This window comes from Rattus norvegicus, chromosome 16 (genome assembly GCF_021556685.1).
Source record: "Rattus norvegicus strain SHRSP/BbbUtx chromosome 16, alternate assembly SHRSP_T2T, whole genome shotgun sequence".
Classification (NCBI taxonomy): Eukaryota; Metazoa; Chordata; class Mammalia; order Rodentia; family Muridae; genus Rattus; species Rattus norvegicus.
Window position 1 is genome coordinate 53763973 of NC_141549.1, and position 18869 is coordinate 53782841.

The 18869-nt window shown below is 42.8% G+C and overlaps 2 protein-coding genes across 3 annotated transcripts; one reads left to right on the top strand and one right to left on the bottom strand.

The window, feature by feature from the left end:
- Erich1 (glutamate-rich 1) overlaps positions 1-18869 on the top strand; it is a gene marked incomplete at its 5' end in the record, with an annotated part of 52793804 nt that overhangs the window by 22893413 nt on the left and 29881522 nt on the right.
- On the bottom strand, positions 401-18681 carry Casp3 (caspase 3). 3 transcript variants are annotated; one of them, NM_001436899.1, is made up of 7 exons: positions 18616-18681; positions 10035-10102; positions 7481-7605; positions 5592-5720; positions 4428-4603; positions 3647-3767; positions 401-2268 (listed from the first exon to the last, which is right to left on the bottom strand). In NM_001436899.1, the coding sequence occupies exons 2-7, from the start codon at positions 10085-10087 to the stop codon at positions 2039-2041; spliced, it is 834 nt and encodes a 277-aa protein (NP_001423828.1). In that variant the 5' UTR covers positions 10088-10102; positions 18616-18681; the 3' UTR covers positions 401-2038. The 3 variants fall into 3 exon arrangements, with proteins under 3 accessions (NP_001423828.1, NP_037054.1, NP_001423829.1); NM_012922.3 differs by having other exon boundaries at positions 468-2268; positions 18621-18681; NM_001436900.1 differs by lacking the exon at positions 18616-18681 and adding an exon at positions 18249-18478 and having other exon boundaries at positions 468-2268.

Consider the following 18869-nt stretch of genomic DNA (forward strand, 5'->3'; position numbering starts at 1 on the left):
CACTTACTCTGTTCACATCAGGGGCCAATTTTTCTACTGGGTTGATAGATTTTATCTTGTGTATGTGTAGGCCAGCCAATGCTCTTAACCACTGAGCCGTCTCTCTGCCACCCCTCTCCCCGGGTTAAAAAAAGGCTGGACAAAAACGTTCATGCTACTCTCAACCTTGGGAATGGGAGTTCCTTGATCCACTTTTGACCTTGGGCTTATAGAAGTTATGGTTATTATGTAAACATTGGAGGGCATGAGTCCCCACCCCTTCCTATATGAATCTTCTGGGTTTAAATCACATCCATCTTCTCAGAGGTTTTCCACTTGCCAACACCTTAAAATACTAGATTAAGCCCTGCTGCACCCTCTTTGACTCTCCCAAATTAAACTGTGGGTTAAAATTTTTTTAACTTTCATTTACTTATCACAGCACCAAAAGTATCATTGGCAACAACAAAATCCCTCAAATTCACTGATAATTTTAAATCTGAATTTATGTTTTGAAATAAAAATGCAAGATATCTGACTTTTATAAAATTGTCACATGGGAACACATTTTAAAATACCACCACATGCTGTATTTACTTAGAAAAGAGTTAACAGTAAATCCAGTCTAAACAAGAACCTACTATCAGTTATAATGTGAGTTCCTTCCTTTCTTTGTGCAATAAGGAGGCTTATGGGAAATGCTGGACCCACAGGGAGAGCCAGCGATGACTCAGCACCTCCATGATTAAGGAAGCCTGGAGCACAGACGCCCTGATGGGGAGGAGGGGTGGACTCCAGTCTGCAGCTCCTCCACATGGGCTGCAGGGCCTATTGCTGGATGCTTTCCAAGTCCCGTGTGCCAGGGCCCTTCATTTCTAGTGACGGTACAAATATCACCATCATTTTCCTTTCATTGTAAACTTCAACAGAAAAGTCAGCATGCTACAGACTCTGTACATGGAGTCCAGTGAACTTTCTTGAGATGCTCAGCACTCTGGGAAAGCCTTTTTGCAGGAGCTTCTGATCTGGTTCAGTCTCATGTGGTAACTTGGACATCATCCACACAGACCAGTGCTCACAAGGTGGGTCCAACTAGCAGGCCTTTTCTGAAGACGTGCCCATGGCTCTGCTCCGGCTCAAACCATCTTCTCTCCAATCACAGGAGATGCCACCTCTCCTTTCCTTACGCTCTGACTGACAGCTGGTATTATGGTCTGTTCCTGTAGAATTCCTTTATTCCATTCTAATAGTCAACAATTTGAGGCTGCTGCATAATCGCTCTTTAGATATTTTGCTGGTCTGTAAAATTAGGCTGATTTGCATAAGAATAAGTAAGAAACAAATGCTGGTGGATCGTAGCACCCTGTCGTCATGTCCACCACTGAAGGATGGTAGCCTTCAACAAGCCAACCAAGTTCACACATGGTTTTCCTCTCATATAAAGTTATTTTTGTTCCAATAATAAAACACGACTTTTGTCTTAAATAATAAATATGTGACCTGGTCAACTGTCACAAAACCAGTAGCTATAATGTGTGCTACAGTGCTCCAACTCTTCATTTCCACAGATCAGTTCCAAAACCAGCCTTTGACTCTGCTCGTGGATTCAAGTTCTAAGACATACCACTTGACATTATCGTTCCTATGCTTAACGAAAACTAAAGTGACATTCTAGATGTGAGGAGGGGGTATAAGATCATCACTGCTTCGTAATTTCAAATTCATAGTGGCACCAAATCTCTCTAATTACCAAAGTGTGACTTTCCAATTTCTTCTATGATGGTTGTACCATTATTGACATTTATTTGTTCCTAATTAAATTTCATTTCAACTACCTGATATCAAAGCTGAGGTATTGTATTGTGGCTGCATTGCAGGCAGTGGTATTGTTCAATGACGACCTGGAACATCGGATTTGATTTAAATGAGAGGGGAAAAAAAAAGTCTCCCTGACAGTTTTCTCATTTGGCATTCAAATAAAAAAAAAAAAACAAAAAACAAAAACCAAAAAAAAAAACCAAAACAGAAACATGCCCCTACCCCACTCCCAGTCATTCCTTTAGTGATAAAAGTACAGTTCTTTTGTGAGCATTGACACAATACACGGGATCTGTTTCTTTGCATGGAAAGTGGCGTCCAGGGAGAAGGACTCAAATTCCGTGGCCACCTTCCGGTTAACACGAGTGAGGATGTGCATGAATTCCAGCTTGTGCGCGTACAGTTTCAGCATGGCGCAAAGTGACTGGATGAACCATGACCCGTCCCTTGAATTTCTCCAGGAATAGTAACCTACGAGGCAAGACACGAAGGACCATATCTGTCATTACATCACAGCATCACTTTGTAGGAGAGGATGCACTTTTATATAACCACAATGATCAAGATAAACATAAGCTTCCTCAGTCTCATAAGCCATGCAAAGCAAAGAGAATCAACACCCTTGGTCTCAGACCTCACTGCTCTCAGCCGGAAAAGAAAAGGCAACGTTGACCACCGTTGATATCCTCAGTTCTGCTTTCTGGTCTCTTTCACACAGGACGGAACAGGTCAGCGTGAGGAAGAGGAAGATATGACCATACAAAAGCAAAGCTATCTGAAAGGGACCAGGTCGATAACACAGTGTTTCAGTCAGAACACCTGACGTTAATCCTACTTAGGCAGGAAATAAACTGCTTACATACACGCACTTTGAAAATGTTTCTCTACTTATTTATTTTATGTGACTGATTTCTTTGATTTATTTTATGTATCTGATTTCTTTGCCTGCATGTATGTGAGTGTAGCACACGAGTGTCCTATGCCCATGAGGGAGTCAGAACCCCTGTGGTTGTGAACTATCATGTAGATGTGAGCATCTGAAGTCCTCCGCATGAGTAACAGTGCCAGACCCTTATAGACGCACGCTTTTCAAAAACATTAGCTTGCCTATGGGGCATCTGGACGAATATAATAAATAATATTCAAAAAGCCCCAAAAGAAGAAAATGGTGGTTTTGTATTTATTTTCAGAATAACTATTGAATTCATTCAGTGTACTTAGAAGTACACTGTTTGGAAAGATACCCACTGCATAAAACAAACAAGTGAGTATATTATTTTTAATTAATTAATTGTGTAGTGTGTGTGTGTGTGTGTGTGGTCGTTTATATGACAATGGCCCCCAGAGGCTCATATGTTTGAATCCTTGGTCCAGAGTTGGTGGAACTATTTGGGAAGAATTGGGAAGTGTGGCCTTGATGAAAGTGGTGTATCAGATGGACTTTGAGGACTCAAAAGCCAATATCGTTCCCAGTTAGTTCTCTACCTTGTGCTGTGCCTGTCTGTAGATGGTGATATAAACCTACCTGTCTACTGCCATACCTGCCCCGAACCTCCACCCGCACCCCCTTTTCCTGCCACAATGGTCCATGGAATTTAACCTCTGTAATCATGAGCTCCAAATTAAACATTTTCTTTTGTAAGTTACCTCGGTCATGGTGTTCTGTTACAGCAATAGAAAAGTAACTAAGATGGCGGTTAGTTACTTTAGGGACGTAAGGGCACCATTGTGAAGGGAATATAAACATCTTGAATAGCCTTTGGAACACTCTCCACTGCTGAGCTTTATAATGTGTCCCAATATAATTCACCTAAAATCCACACATAACACCCCTTTGACGTTTCCTCACCGGGTGCGGTAGAGTAAGCATACAGGAAGTCGGCCTCCACTGGTATCTTCTGGCATGCCATATCATCGTCAGTTCCACTGTCTGTCTCAATACCGCAGTCCAGCTCTGTACCTCGGCAGGCCTGTGTGTTGGAAGACATACACTTCTTATAAAACATACACATGAACACATGACTTATGTCTAAAGACTGTAAGAGCGGTCTGAGAACTAGGGAGTTTTTCTGATATAAAAGCAACACTGTACTGGCTTCTTTTGGGTGTCAACTTGACACAAGCTGGAGTGATCACAGAGAAAGGAGCCTCCCTTGAGGAAATGCCTCCATGAGATCCAGCTGTAAGGCATTTTCTCAATTACTGATCAAGGAGGGAGGACCCAGCCCATTGTGGGCGGTGCCGTCCCTGGGTCCTAGGTTCTATAAGACAGCAAGCTGAGCAAGCCAGGGGAAGCAAGCCAGTAAGCAGCCCCCTTCCATGGCCTCTCCATCAGCTTCTGCCTCCAAGTTCCTGCCCTGTGTGAGTTCCAGTCCTGACTTCCTTTGGTGATTAACAGCAATGTGGAAGCGTAAGGTGAATAAACCCTTTCCTCCTCAACTTGCTTCTTGGTCATAATGTTTTGTTCAGGAATACAAACCCTGACTAAGACAAACACTCCAGATTCCATAAATGGTTGTTCAAATAAATAAAAAATATAACAGTTCTGTAGCCCCAGAGCCAAAAGCAAATTCTGATATTTAAGTACGAAATCCCTTTAAGTGAGCACCAGGCTGCTCTCAATGAGCCACCTGAATGATGAAGAGTTTCGGCTTTCCAGTCAGACTCCGGCAGTAGTCGCCTCTGAAGAAACTAGTTAGTTTTTTCAGGTCCACAGGTCCGTTCGTTCCAAAAATTACTCCTTCATCTCCATGACTTAGAATCACACACACAAAACTGCTCCTTTTGCTGTGATCTTCCTTAGAAACTGAAAGAAATAACATGAATCAGGACAGAGGCAGGAAGGCACTTGGCAGCTTCACAACTGTCCGGGAGGACAGTGAAGAACCCGTGGCTGGCTGGTTTGTATCTGGCTTTCTCATCGGACTAAGATGGCTTTGACGTCATGGTCTTGGCTTTCTGAGATCTAGGGTTACCGTTACACCATGACCACAAGATGACGAAGCTGAGACTAGAAGTTCAAGATCATCTAAGACTAACACAAGCCGGGCGCACTTGGAACCACTTTTAGAGAATGGCACCATTAACTTTTTTTTTTTTTTTACTTTTTACTAGAATATTTAAGCATCTGGGTGTGGTAGCGCATGCCTTTAGTGCCACCACACAGGGAGCAGAGGCAGGTGGAGGTGAGCCTGTCTAGATAGTGAGACTGTATCTCAAAAACAAAGCAATCAGAATAATGTACAGTATAATTCTATAATTTTCATACTTCCCTATCTCTCTATAATTATAGCTAGACCTTAAAGCAAAATGACTCAATGAAGGTCATTGTTAGAGAACTCCACACATACAATTTTGATCATATTCACACACGCATATCCCCAACTCCTCCCAATTTTATGCCCCCCTCCCTTTAATAACACAGGGTTCAATCTGTGCTGGCCATATATAGACACTGGAGCACAGTCAACCAATCAGGGGCCACACCCTTAAATAAAGTGGACTCTCCCTCTTCCAGCAGCCCTTAACTGCTGTCAATGGCTCCAGAGGCTCCCTTCTGTGTAAGAATGCAGACTGCTGTGAGTTCCTGCTTGCAGCAATGCTGTCTTGCTCTTACACTCTCCCTGCTCGTGTTCTGCAATAGTGCCTTGGGTTTCTGTGTGGGCTGGGATATGGGTGTCTACTCTGACTGAGCTCCGCAGACACTTAATCTCTGTCCTTTGACCAGCTCTGAGTTGCCGTCCTCCTCACATAGAAGCTTCCAAAGGACACGATTTGAATTGGTGATTTCTTACCACTATCCATCAATTCCATAATTTCTTCACGAGTAAGGTCATTTTTATTCCTGACTTCGTATTTCAGGGCCATGAATGTCTCTCTGAGGTTAGCTGCATCGACATCGGTACCATTGCGAGCTGACATTCCTTGGAACAGAAAGAGCTCTTAGTTGCATGTTACAAGAACAACTCCTTTGAGAATAAATGAACTGTGCAGCCATTCACACAGCCAATAAACTCTTCCTTTTAAATGCTGACCTTCTTATTTTGATCATGGTGACAGTCTATACCCTGCTAGCACATAAGACTCTATTGTATTAGGTGCTGCAAGCGGTCATGTTAGGGAAATCCTCTACAGTAGCTTAAACACCAAAAATAAGAGGGGACTTAGATGCTCGGCAATAGAGGTTTGCTTGATAAAAACTGTGATTCATTTATATGATGAAGCACTCTTTTGCTTTCTCATTCATTCATTCACTCATTCACTTACAAGCAAAGCCTCTCGTGTAGCTCAACCTGGTCTTGAACTCACAATAACCCTCCCAAGGGCCTAGATTTCAGGCATGGGTAACCATGCCAGTTCATGGTGAAGATTTTCAAAGACCATGGGGAAATGGTCATTGTTTTTCTAAAAACTTGCTAATTTATTTCATGTAATATGACAATATCTACTAAATAAGTCTAGAAGATAGAAAAAAAGTATGTGGCCTAAGTTTGGTTTTTGTAGTTTGCTCAGAGACACTCTCTGTTTGCTCAGCGTTGAATCAGCTGTAAGACATGGTACTGCTTATACATTGTACAAGGAAAGAAATCCACAACTATTGTCAGATTAGTATTGATCATCAGGTATGCTGCTGTGTGGGTAACATTCAGTCTTTCCAACCATCACACCAAGCTTATTACCAGCCTCGTGTGTACCCACGAGGGATGCTGAGCACGAATGGGCTTAGAATTCTGCTCTTGGCATACTGCATGCTTAGCCTGAGAGAAACTTGGTTTTAAAAGAAGGAAGGAAGGAAAGCCAGGCGATAGCACAGGACTTTAATCCCAGCATTCAGGAGGCTGGGGCAAGTAGATCCCAAGTTCGAGGCCAGCCTGGTCTATAGAGTGAATTCCAGGACTACACAAGAGAAACCTCTGTCTCGAAAAAACACAATTCCAAAATAAAACATCAAAACAATGACAAAAACAACAAAACCTCTCAGGTCCACTTCCTGCTGCCCATATACTCCTGGAGGTGTAGCCTTCCACTGGAGTGTGGGAGATCTACAGTACGAGCTCTGAGTCATATCCTAACACTACTAGTAGAGTTAATTTAAACACCATTGCTTTCACCAAACTCTCATTCTCAGGTTGGGGTGGAGGCCTCAGTCAAACAGTAGCTGTAAACACAGAAGCACACTTTGCCTAAAACAGGACACATATCGATGCAAACTGGAAACATGGCAGGGGGTGGGGACAGCTCAGTAACCTGAGATCAGAGGCTCTAACTTGTATTCTAGAACTGGCTCAGGAATGACACTTGCCTCGGGCTGTGAGTTAGAGGCTGAGATCATTAGCGATACTTTCTAAGCTGCCCCAGGGCAGACAACCTCGGGTGCCAGTCATTCATCTTCATCCCTGCTAGCTTGTTGCTTATGAAACCTTTTCTTCTCTTCACTCAGCCCCAGGGAACTGGCTCTGTTGGTCAGCAGCAGAACCCCACCTTCCGCAGTCACAGGAGAGGCAGAGATGTTCAACAAGGAAGAAGAGTTCTTACTGTGGGACCTGTAAGGTTCCAGGGCATCTCCACTTTGCAGTTTCTGCATCAGTTTCCTGACTCAAAATTACTCACTGCGTATCATATTATATCCAATGTAAATGGCATATATGTTTGAAATGTCTAAAAAGTTACATTAGATACATACCAGTGCTTTTATGGAAGTTCTTATTATTAATTATTATACACAAGCCCATTTCAGGGTAATCCATTTTGTAACTGCTGTCCAGATATATTCCAGAGTCCATCGACTTGCTTCCATGGATAGTCTTTCTGCGTGGAAATCAAAGACGGTTACAAACACGGAAACGAGGATTTTCATTAATATAACTTGTATGACTCATAAGAAGAACAGTTAGCATGTGTTTAATAAGGCTATCAATGTATCAACTTCATGTTACATTCTTCCTTCATTCAAATTTCACAGCATGTGGGTTTGATCCCAATCACCAAGGAGAAAAAAAAGCGTAAACACGCTCTCAAGAACGCATTTAACTGACGAGGAAATGACCTAGCAAAGCTAAGTGAAGTGCTGGAGGGCGCTCAGATCTTATGATGGAATTAAGGTAGAAGGCTTTCCTATAAAGTCCAATAAAATTTTACCAACTACATCCTTATAAACAATTAACATTGTGTGAAATAATCTCTCCTTCATGATAAAAGCACAATTTTTGTTTTTTTTTTTTTAAGATTTTTGGTTTTTTGAGGTGGGGTTTTGCTATAGGTAGCCTAGGCTGGTTCTGGGCAGTCTGATATCTAAGACGGCACCCCCTCACCAATCCTCCTCCCCCACCCCCCAACCCCCAAGCCCCGCACTAAAACTGTATGAGCTGAACCATTGAATAACTTATTAATACACAGCTGAACCATTATAAATCCTTGAAAATACTTGGGTGAAAGTCACTTATATAAACATGTTAGCTAGGTAGGTCAGAGGTCAGAAACCATTTCCTTAAAAGTCTAGATAGGCTCAAAGGCTATCCTCTAGTAGAGCCTCAGTGTGGCTGGGTGAAACTGGCCCAGGGCAATATGCTTATAAAGGTGTGGCAGCGCTCCAAGAAATGTGACCCAGCTGAGCACAAGCCTAACCCAGATCTAGGAGGACTCTAGGAACAGCTAAACATCAACACTGCGAAGAGCACATACGCAGCCATACGTTTTACACAATTCTAAAAATAATGGTAGAAAGAGTAAAAGAAGTCAAAGGCAGACAAAAAAGAACCATTATATTTAGTTGGAGGTAAAGACTCCACATTTTACAGAGAAAATTAGGTCACATAAACTATACATTGCTAGTCCAGAAATCTACAATTGGAAATGCTGTAAAATTGGCAAGTTTTTGAATGTTAATATAATGCCACAAGCGGAAAATTCCACACCAAGCCCCATGTAATGGTTCACTTTCAAAACACAGGTACTCTAAAAATATATAAAATTAGCTTTGGTGTACATATATACAATTTATATGCAACAGCAATGATTTCATAGTATTTAGAATTTATAGGCCAGGGAGACAGCTCAGAAGGTAATAGTGCTTTCTAAGCAGTTCTAACAGCCCCGAGTTCAATCCCTGGAAACTATATAAAACTCTCTAAGTCAGAGAGATTCTCAACTTGTGGGTTATAAGTCCCTTGGAAGTCAATGACTTTTTCATAAGGGTCACATATCAGCAGATATCCTGTATATCAGACATTTAAATTACAATTCTTAACAGCAGCAAAATTACAGTTCTGTAGTAGCAAGGAAAATAATTTTATGGTTGGAGGTGGGGTTCCCCAAAACCTGAGGAACTGTATTAAAGACCTGCAGCATTAGGAAGGTTGAGACCACTGCTCTACCTGGTGGCACACATCTGCATTCACAGTACCCCTGCCACCAGATGGGAGGTGGAGACAGGAAGTAGGCCAGAGCTTGACTAATAGCCTAGGGTATTTCTGCTGCAGAAACAAGGACAAGTTGGCCTCTAACCTCCACACGTGCCTTGCCATACATACACACCTGTACAAACACCTGTACGTACACACACACACACACACACACACACACACACACTTGGCATGGGTCCCAGCTCTAATGCATTTATGCTGTATACATGTGAATATGTTCCAATCTGAAAGTCCGAAGTCTAAATTATCCTAGGTTCTAGTCATTTTGGATAAGGGCTGAAAAACTTGTAACCCTTGACCACTTGTAATTGAACTGTAATTCCCACCGCCTAAAGCTGATTCTTCCTCGTCTTCTGTTGCCTCCTTTATGAGCCAGCACCAGACTAAGACGGGATATACGTTAGTTAATAAAGAACAGAGAATCCCAAGCCAGAAATATAAGGTCACTTAACATAGGACCTAAACAGCCACCCTGCCCTCAAGAGGAGAATCAGAGACGAGAGTTTACATAAGCTGCACAGCTCTTGGGGCAAGAGGTAGCCTGGTCTCTTTGGTTTGAAAGCCCCTTTCTCTCTGCTTCCCTACTCCTCAGAGTGAACTGTACTGTGCTAACCCATCTGTCTTTGACTATACGGGATTATACTTATACCAAGTTCACCAGGCACAGTATCTCTTGCCCATTTGTCTAGCATTTAGACAACAGAAATCAGAGAACCATCACAAGTTTGAAGCCAGTCTGGACTACAGCGCTCCAGGTTAACCTGGAGTAAGTGAGGAACCTGCCTTACAAAACAACAAATAAAAATAAATACTCACGTTTCAAAATTATTAATGGATTTTGAATCCACGGAGGTTTCGTTGTTGTCCATGGTCACTTTTCTTCGCTAGAATAGAGGGGGTAAAAGGAGAAGTTACTCATGACAAATCGTTAGAGAGGCACTGCTGGGTATTAGCAATGCCACACTGATTTCTCCCGATGTTCTTGTCTTATACCAAACACTATTGGCCCCATAAGTCAGATGTGTGGAGAATGATCCTTTGCAATGGCACCACAGTGTGGGCCCTATTTGCTTTCTTAACTATGAATTACATCAAGAAAATAGAGTGTGCAGCTCAATCAGTTTTGTTTTTGTTTGTTTGTTTGTTTGTTTTTACATTTGTGTGTCCCTGGAAATCAAAACAGATACCTTCTTTCCTGGTCGCCCAACAACTCAAGTTATGTACTGGAACTTGGCTCCCAGCTCAATAGAACTAAAACAGAACTCAAACACTAGCCTCAACAGTCAAGCTCACACAACACCATACCACATCAGTGAAGATCCAGATTCTTCTACTCAGAAACCCGACTTCTAATACTAAGTGACTCCGTCCTAAAACAAGACACAGGCGCCTCTCCTCATCTGTCCCGCTAAGGAAGCCAGCTGCCTTTCTAGAGTTTTCCAAAAGGAAAGACACTTGGGTGTGGTAGTGTACCTCCCCAAATAAAGAAGACAGACAAACAGAAAGAAGACATAAAACAAGGACTAAAGATCTCGAATGACTGCTCAGACTCTAGAATCCCTGGCCATGACAAATATTTCAATCAAAATACAACTTTTAACCTTAGCCCTATGCTGAGGTCAGAAATGGTACATCCCCACTAACTGATGGCTCCAACGATAGGTGTGCTGTTGGGAACACAGAGGAAGACGCTAGGAAGAGGAAGTGACAGCACTTCAGCCTGACCACAGAAGAGGAGGCCAGTGCTTCACAGGCCTCGAAGAGCCAGTCAGTGGTTTGCATTCCTATGAAGGCTTTTAACTTTCTAGAAAACCACAGGATGTGGGCCCTACTGGGATGCCCCATGTTTTTAAGTCGGCAATCAAGTATTTAGAGAGCACAGACTTTGCATCAAATTCCTGCCTTCAGGAAACTTGAAGTCTAGAAAGAAAAAAGAACTGGGTGGATGTGCGGCAAGTATCAACTAGATCAAAGTACACGAAGACCAGTTTGACAGTGCTGGGCCAGGGCGCTACTCAGGGAAGGCGAGATCACTCGGCCAGTGAGAGGTCTTCTGGAAAAGTCCCAGGAGGAGATGATGGAAGGCCTGAACTATAGCTGAACAGTTGACAGTCTGGGCATCCTGCTGTTTACCAGTCGACCTGAGAGCAAAGCAGACTGGGTAGACGTGGTGTGCCAAGACTTGAAGAAGCCTGAAGGGACGTTCACCTTTCCAATCTTGTCAGAAGGCCAATTTAAATGAAGGAGGAAGGCTACTGGCTTTATAAAAATGTCACAGCTACAGTGGGGATTGTTGGTTACAGTAGGGACTGTTAGGAAAAACGGTCCAAGTCAAAATGACTAGACACTGCCTTAGAGGCACGTTGGGTTCTCCAGGGCATAACCTTTTGTATAACTGACCATTGGCTGGGCTAGTTTACAACTTTGTAGGAAATCAAGCCATAACAAGTAGCTACGTACGTGATTCTTGTCTGTAGCCAAAAGTAAACGTCTTACAATGAAACAATTGATTTTCACTTGATCGATCCTTCTGTATCGTAGTGATTGCCTTTCAGGAAGATGATTGAGGCCTGAACTGTAGCTGAATAGTTGACAGTCTGGACATCCTGCTCTTTACCAGTCGATTAGAGGAAGTGAAGCCAGCAGACGACCCGAGAGCAAAGTTCACTGGTATCTCATAACTACTAGTGAACTGCTCTGCACAGACTCACCTTTTACATCGGCTTGGTCTTCTAGTTCTCCTCTGAATTGGACTTAAGATCTTAACTGTGCCATTAATCAACTAGCAGTTGAATAAGTCTTGACCCTACTTTCTTTTCTATTCGAGCAGTTAAATTTTTAATTTTTTTTGAAAATTGTACTTTAAAGGAACCAATGGTTGTCCTGAGCTGAGAAAAATCTCACAATATAAACATCTCTTCCCATCATAGGAAAACACTCTTTCCTGCTTGGCTGTGAGTGGGAGGAGATGGAGCAGTAGTTGGTTGGGAGTGAAAGCTGAAGAAGACTCTGGGTCCTCCTTGTTAAGGCACAGTCCTTAGGTCAGTGAGAAAGGCATGGGGAGATGGGAAATTAATAATGCTGGAACTGAAGAAGCCAGGGGTCTCTGAAGTGATGCTAAGAGATGTGCGGCATACATATGAAATTTAAGGTAAGATGAGAGCCAACATCCTCGGTAAAGGAAACAAAAGCAAAATATTTTACGGATTTGTTAGGCGGTCCTGGGGATTTAATCCAGGGACATAAGTAAGTGCCTACCACTGAGTCACAGCTCCAGTACAAACTAAGAGGAGGTAGCAGAGAGACAGAAGGTGATTGATATGAGGACTTGGTGCTTCTCACAGGATGGCACCTATTTCCTTTAGACTTAGAAGCTAAATTGTGAGAAAAGAAACTCTAAACATCTCCTTTAGCATCCTGTGGCCATACTTCTAAATTCACCAGGTAACACCAAAACACAATCAGATGCCAAGCTGGCAAGTCTGTGTGAGAGGCAGCGTTGTACTGGGAGAGACATAAACTGAAAAGACCTCCTGAGAGTGTTTTGGGAGGATCCCCTCATCTGCTCATAGAAACTGTGAAGTTTGATGTGGTAAGCTGACTAGTTAGAGTGTGTATAAACACCTTGGGGAATGGAGGAAGTAAGGAAATTGAAGAACAGGCATTATTTAAAAACGGAGAGTGTGAGTACAGAGAAATGACTGACTTAGTAACTCCATACAAGCTATTGCAGCTATCGTCTTTTGAGGTGTTTTGAATCCCTTATCAGTGACATAAATGCTAACACAAGGTTAAGTGAAAAGATTATAGAAATCTAGCATCCTCTCTTTTTACATATTACTATATTAGCAGCAGCTCTTTGAGTGGTAGGTTTGCTGACAAGTTAATTACTTTGTAACATTCTTCTATCTCGTCTAGTTTTTCTATAATACATTGTTTCTATGTTAGAAAGTAATATCAAATGTTATTTATAAAATACTATCAGCATAGCAGGCCATGTCACCAGGATTGTGCTAGACAAATACCCAGGCCTATTGAGAGAGAGAGAGAGAGAGAGAGAGAGAGACAGAGACAGAGACAGAGACAGAGACAGAGAGACAGAGAGAGGGTTTCTTGTGTAACAACCCTGGCTGTCCTAGAACTCACTTTGTAGACCAAAGTAGCCTCAAACTCTAAAGAGTTTGCTTCTGTCTCCCGGGTGCAGGATTAAAGGTCCATAATATCATGCCTGGCCCTAGAAAATTGAGTTTTAATAACCTTTTGTGTCATAACAGCAATAAAGCTGTGAAATAAAACTATTCCCTCCTCCTGACTGGCACACCCAGATATAAGGTTCATAGCACTCAGCTTTCAGAAACTTACATCATTTGCTTCCTGGCTCAGACCTATAGAAGACCTAAACTGTACTTAAAAAATAACTTAGTGTGTGTATGCAGGCGTGTGGGTATGGAGATCAGGGGGCAAAACCTTCAGAGATGTTTCTGGCTCTCTCTGTCCACCAGGTGGATCTTGGGGAACAAACTCAGGTCGTCAGGTTTTGTAGAAGGCATCTTTACTTGATGAGCCATCTTGCTGGTCCCCAATGGTAGATTTTAACTAAATATGAGGTAACTTTTTTTTTTTTTAGATTTATTTATTTTATATGAGTATGCTATCTTCAGACACACCAGAAGAGGGCATCAGATCTCATTACAGATGGTTGTGAACCACCATGTGGTTGCTGGGAATTGAACTCATGACCTCTGGAAGAGTAGTCAGTGCTCTTAACCACTGAGCCATCTCTCCAGCGCCATGAGGTGACTTTTAAGTGGTCATTTCCTTTTCATATATCCAACCAATATTCTATAAGCAGTTACGGAAAGTTAAAAAAGGAACTCAGATTAGTTGTAACATAAACAATTATAATTACTTTGATGTCAGCCCCAAGACAGCTGATTCTTTTACTAAAGTAACTGGTGGATAAAGAAAAAAATATATAATATATAATTATTTTCAGAACAAGAGTTAAAATGGTATCTCCCTGTTTAATAAGGATGTCTCAGAAACAAATACCATATTATATAATGTTTTCCATTCTTAGTACTTGAACATTGTAAATCGTCTCCATCATTTTAATACACTACTAAATTTTCATGCTAAATCAAAGTCTTTCCAGCATGAGACATAGGCACACTGATTCGATCTGTCATCGTCTGCTTTTCCCACATGAGGTACCAAATCCATACTCTTGGGAAAGACTGTTAGCATTACCTCATCCCCATTAGCTAACACCCAGCTGGCTTACAAATTATTCTAAGGATGGTGACATCATCTCTGAAGGATTAGAAAAAAAATCTCTTCGGGGATGTATAGACTGTCCCAGATGACAGCAGAAGCTAAGGGTATTAAAGTAGAGAAAATAAACAAGAGAGTTTTACAATGTACTGCTGCTCGGCCAAGATCCCCACACTAGTTTAGGATTCAGAGCAGAAACGTCATGAAATACATGTAATGGTCACCAGGGAGCTGTAAGTAACGTACTGCACCTTCCACCACAATCTGCAATTTAGGCTTCAGACTCACTTCTCTACATCCCTGATCACTGGGCTGGAACAATAATCAGATGGTTCAGAGGTTTAGAAATGCTGTCAGCACAAATTTGCTGTCACTCTGAAATAGAGATTTAAATGCTCCAAGCTGTGTTTTCCTTAAAGAAGGAAGGGGATGGAACTTGGTCTCTATTTACATGGTTGTTTGCCAGTTTTTCCTTGAAACTGTAGAGTAAGACAGAACGAGTAACCCTCAGAATAAAAGCAGAGGAAAAGGGAAGTTATTTCTAAAACACGAAATTAGACAGTGAGGACCTCTGGAAGAGCAGCCAGTGCTCTTAACTGCTGAGCCATCTCTCCAGCCCCCTACTACTTATTACTAACAATACCTAGTGCAACATAACATTTTTATGAAGTATTGTCCAGGGGATGATAAAGTCTGTACATTTCAATAAAGATTCAATTTCTATTCTCCCTGCAGTTGGTAAAAGCCCACAAATACAGGTCAACACTTACTATGTTTATTGCAATGAAGAAAACAGTAATAATGATTATTATTATTAATGTTTCTCATCCTACCTGGTAATTTTCTTATAAATGTAAAATATCTGGTTAAGCACATTTCCCATATGCCTACCTATCTTCCTATCAATAGTTACATGAACACACTGTAGAATGGCTTCTGGAAAGCCTACTTCCCCATCTGCTCAGAACAATTGGGGAAACACTGGGATTCTATTTACTACCTATCCGCGAGGACAAAAACTCACAAGCACTTTCATATTAAGTAAGTGAAACAGAGAGCACCCGTTTCACAATAGTTAAGAAAAATCGTTCTCAGTGTATGTCACCAGTGGTTGCTTTTGTTTATTCTCATATCTGTTCCATCTGGTCTCAGTTCCTTTGGGGGTTCATTGAACTGGCTGGTGTCAACCTTATAATGTTTATGAAAAGATAGCTGGAAAGGAAAAGAAAATATGGAGAACATATCATAGGAACAAATAAATCATCTTGCTTTCTTGTTTCTGGAATGAATCACACAACCAGGAAGGCAGACCAGCCTGATGAAGCCCTTTGTCTACAGCTAGACCACCCTGAACGCGATGGATCTCGTCTAAGGAAGCTCTCTGACCTTGAGGCACAAGCTGGAAAGAATGTGGTGCTTACTATCTGCAAAGGGTCTGTCTTGTCCTCTCCCAAGCGAAACCTTTAGAGGATAAACCTATATGCTCTTAGGGATGTGTAAGAATTACTGACCTGTTTGAAAACAATTTGTTGTTGTTGTTGAAATAAAAGTAGAGTGGAAGATCCTTAATGTCTTTTATAAAAATGACAGATAGCCATGTAATCTACTGAATATCAACCGTTGAACCCTCAGCGTATTAAGTAGTGGAAGAGGCAGACCCTATCCCTATACAGAGCTTATATTCTTGTTTGCTGGTATCTAAAAACAGCAGCAAGGCAGATGTTAATTAGCCCACATTTAGTCCTTATTAGATAATTTCGTTGTACTTTAGCAGAATGAAGCTCTCCAGGCAATATTGAAGACCAAAACAAAGAGGTCAAAACAAGAACTATTATGGAGAATGTCACCCTTAACAAAACATTGTCACACATACTATTTCATCTGATCTTTACAAAACCCTGTGAGCTATATAGATTATGCTTTCTTTATGAAGGAGCAGGTAAGCACCCAGGTCCTGGCCTCAGACAGTCAGATGACAGAATACTCTTTCCTCTCCAAAAATATTTTTTAATCTGTTAAAAGACTATATAAAACAGTACTTAAGAATGTAAAAATTTCCACATCATCTTTCAACCTCTATCACTGGAGTAGAACTTTAAGTATTATCTGACAGGAAGACCAGAACTAATGCAATGTGTTTGAAGAAAAGACTGTATTGTAACTTTAGAAAGCGGGTGAAGTGAATATGTTGCTAAGTTTGAAACCATAGAGTGGCACTGGAACCACTCAGATCAGATAAAGATATAGGGTTCTTACTTAAAATGGCAGGAGACAGAAACTTTCTGCAGGACCACAAAGCAATCTGATTTAATTAGGTGCAGAATTTCACTTGTTACTTTGTACCAGTTGAACTGCTAGGCTTCAATAAACTTCCACTAATTAAAACACATTCTCACTTTGCAAAAGCCTTATTCTGCTGGACAGCAAATCAAAGCCTTTAAAGTTTCAACACTGGGTTGTGACAGGGCTCTACCATTAACACATCCAAAGTGGCTTCCCAAAGGCTGGCCACACCCCCAGTTTAGCATCTCCTCGGCTATTTTGTATACTCAAACTGTAACAACGGCCCCACATTTCCCACCCACCAAAATCTCCTAATCCACATTTTAATCAACCATTTTGCTGTAATAAAACAAATGGTTGAGCAATCACTTGTGCAAAAAACCCAGTAAGGAAGGGCACCATGCTAAAATTAGTGCCTAGCAGTGTTTGCTCACAGTTCTGTAGGCAAACAAACAAGCAAAAGTAGAGGAAATGACAAGGCTGCTTTCAGGAAATGCCTGCCCCAAAGGAAGGAATGGGAAGATTCAACCTTGAATTGTTAACTAAGAACTGAAACCTCCGAAGCAGCTCCTATTCATAGACAAATGTATCAGTGGGGAGAAAAGGTGAGACGGTGCACTGAGGGAGCAAAGAAAAACCAAAAGGACACGTGATTAAAGGATAAAACGGGGAAGACAGTCAAGACCCAGGGTTTGGCTTTGCCAACCCGGTTAGAGGATAGGCTTTTACCCTTAAGCCCTAAGGGTAAACACGAACAGCTAGAAAACTGTTTTTGTTTATGTTTTAAGGAGTGCACTGGAGAAGAACCTTGGGGGGTGGGGGGGAGGCAGAAACCTGCAAGGAGGTTGCTTCAGTTCCCTGAGGTGGGTAACAATCTGGCAGACACCTAGAAAGTCCACAAGACTCAGAAGGGTCAGCCAGGTATAAATCTGTCAGATTCATAGGTCTACAAGGCTCAGTGACTAACAGCGGAAGTTGGGTCCTGAGAAGGTCCCTGAGAAGGGTTTCCTGGGTGACTCAACTAAGAATGAGGTAAAGACCCTGCTGCTCAAGTCGGACTTCAGAGGAGACCAACTAATAAGTGTGAAGTAAGGACAAGCTCTCTGTGCATGGTCCAAGAGATGTCAATGCAAGCTCCTACAGTGACTGACCAACAAAGGAATAAGGTGGAGTATTTAACGAAAGGCTTCAGGGTAAGAAAGAGAGTTGGAGGAGCAATGCTTAAAATTAGCTCTCCACAAGAACCAAAGATGCCACTGGAAAAGACCAAAGGTAGAGACCAAATACTCTTGTAACAGGGAGGCTGGGTCCCTTAGAGCCGCCTTAAGGTCAGCATCAGCCTATTCTTCAGGCCCCAGAGCAGAACTTCCCCTACCCATCCTCTGCTCCGGAGTCCACACTTCAGCCTGCAACTCCAGGATCCCGCCACCTCCAGCCACACGGCTCCCAGGCTCACCCCAACTATGGACTCACCCCCTCCCACCCCTGAAGCTCGGTGCCCAGGGCAATCTCCGGATCCCCGGACTCCGCCTTTTGCGCCTCGGCGCGGCCCCTGCGCCATATTCGAGGGTCTGAGTCCTGCCCCGGTTCACCCAGGTTTAGGGACACCAGCTTGGCCTCCCGGGTCTGGGCTCCCAGCTCCAGACCACGCTACCGGCGCTGTTTCCAGCTTCTCTGCCTTCAGTGCTTGCCTGAGCAAGCCTGGAGGCAACACAAAGGATCCTCCGCCCAGATCGCCCGTTTCCCCCGCCTCTTCCTAGGAGCTGCAGACTGGGCGACAGAGCGCCGGCTCCCGGTGGCAACGCAGGTCCTGGAAAGCGCGAAAGCAGCAGACACTCACCGTACCGTTCCAAGCTCCGCACCTCAGGACACTAAGCTTTGATCCCACCAACACCAACACTGCATCAGCAGCCTACCGCCGGTCCCGCCCACGCCCCGCCCACGCCCCGCCCCCTCGACCTCCTCCTCCTTCTCTTTATCCCCTCCCCCAACCCTAATTTCCAGCGCGCCAGGACTGCAGCCGAGCCGCGGCAGCGCAGGCCCCGCCCACCGATGGCTCACCCTAGAGCCCCGCCCCCTCCGGCCCCGCCCCCT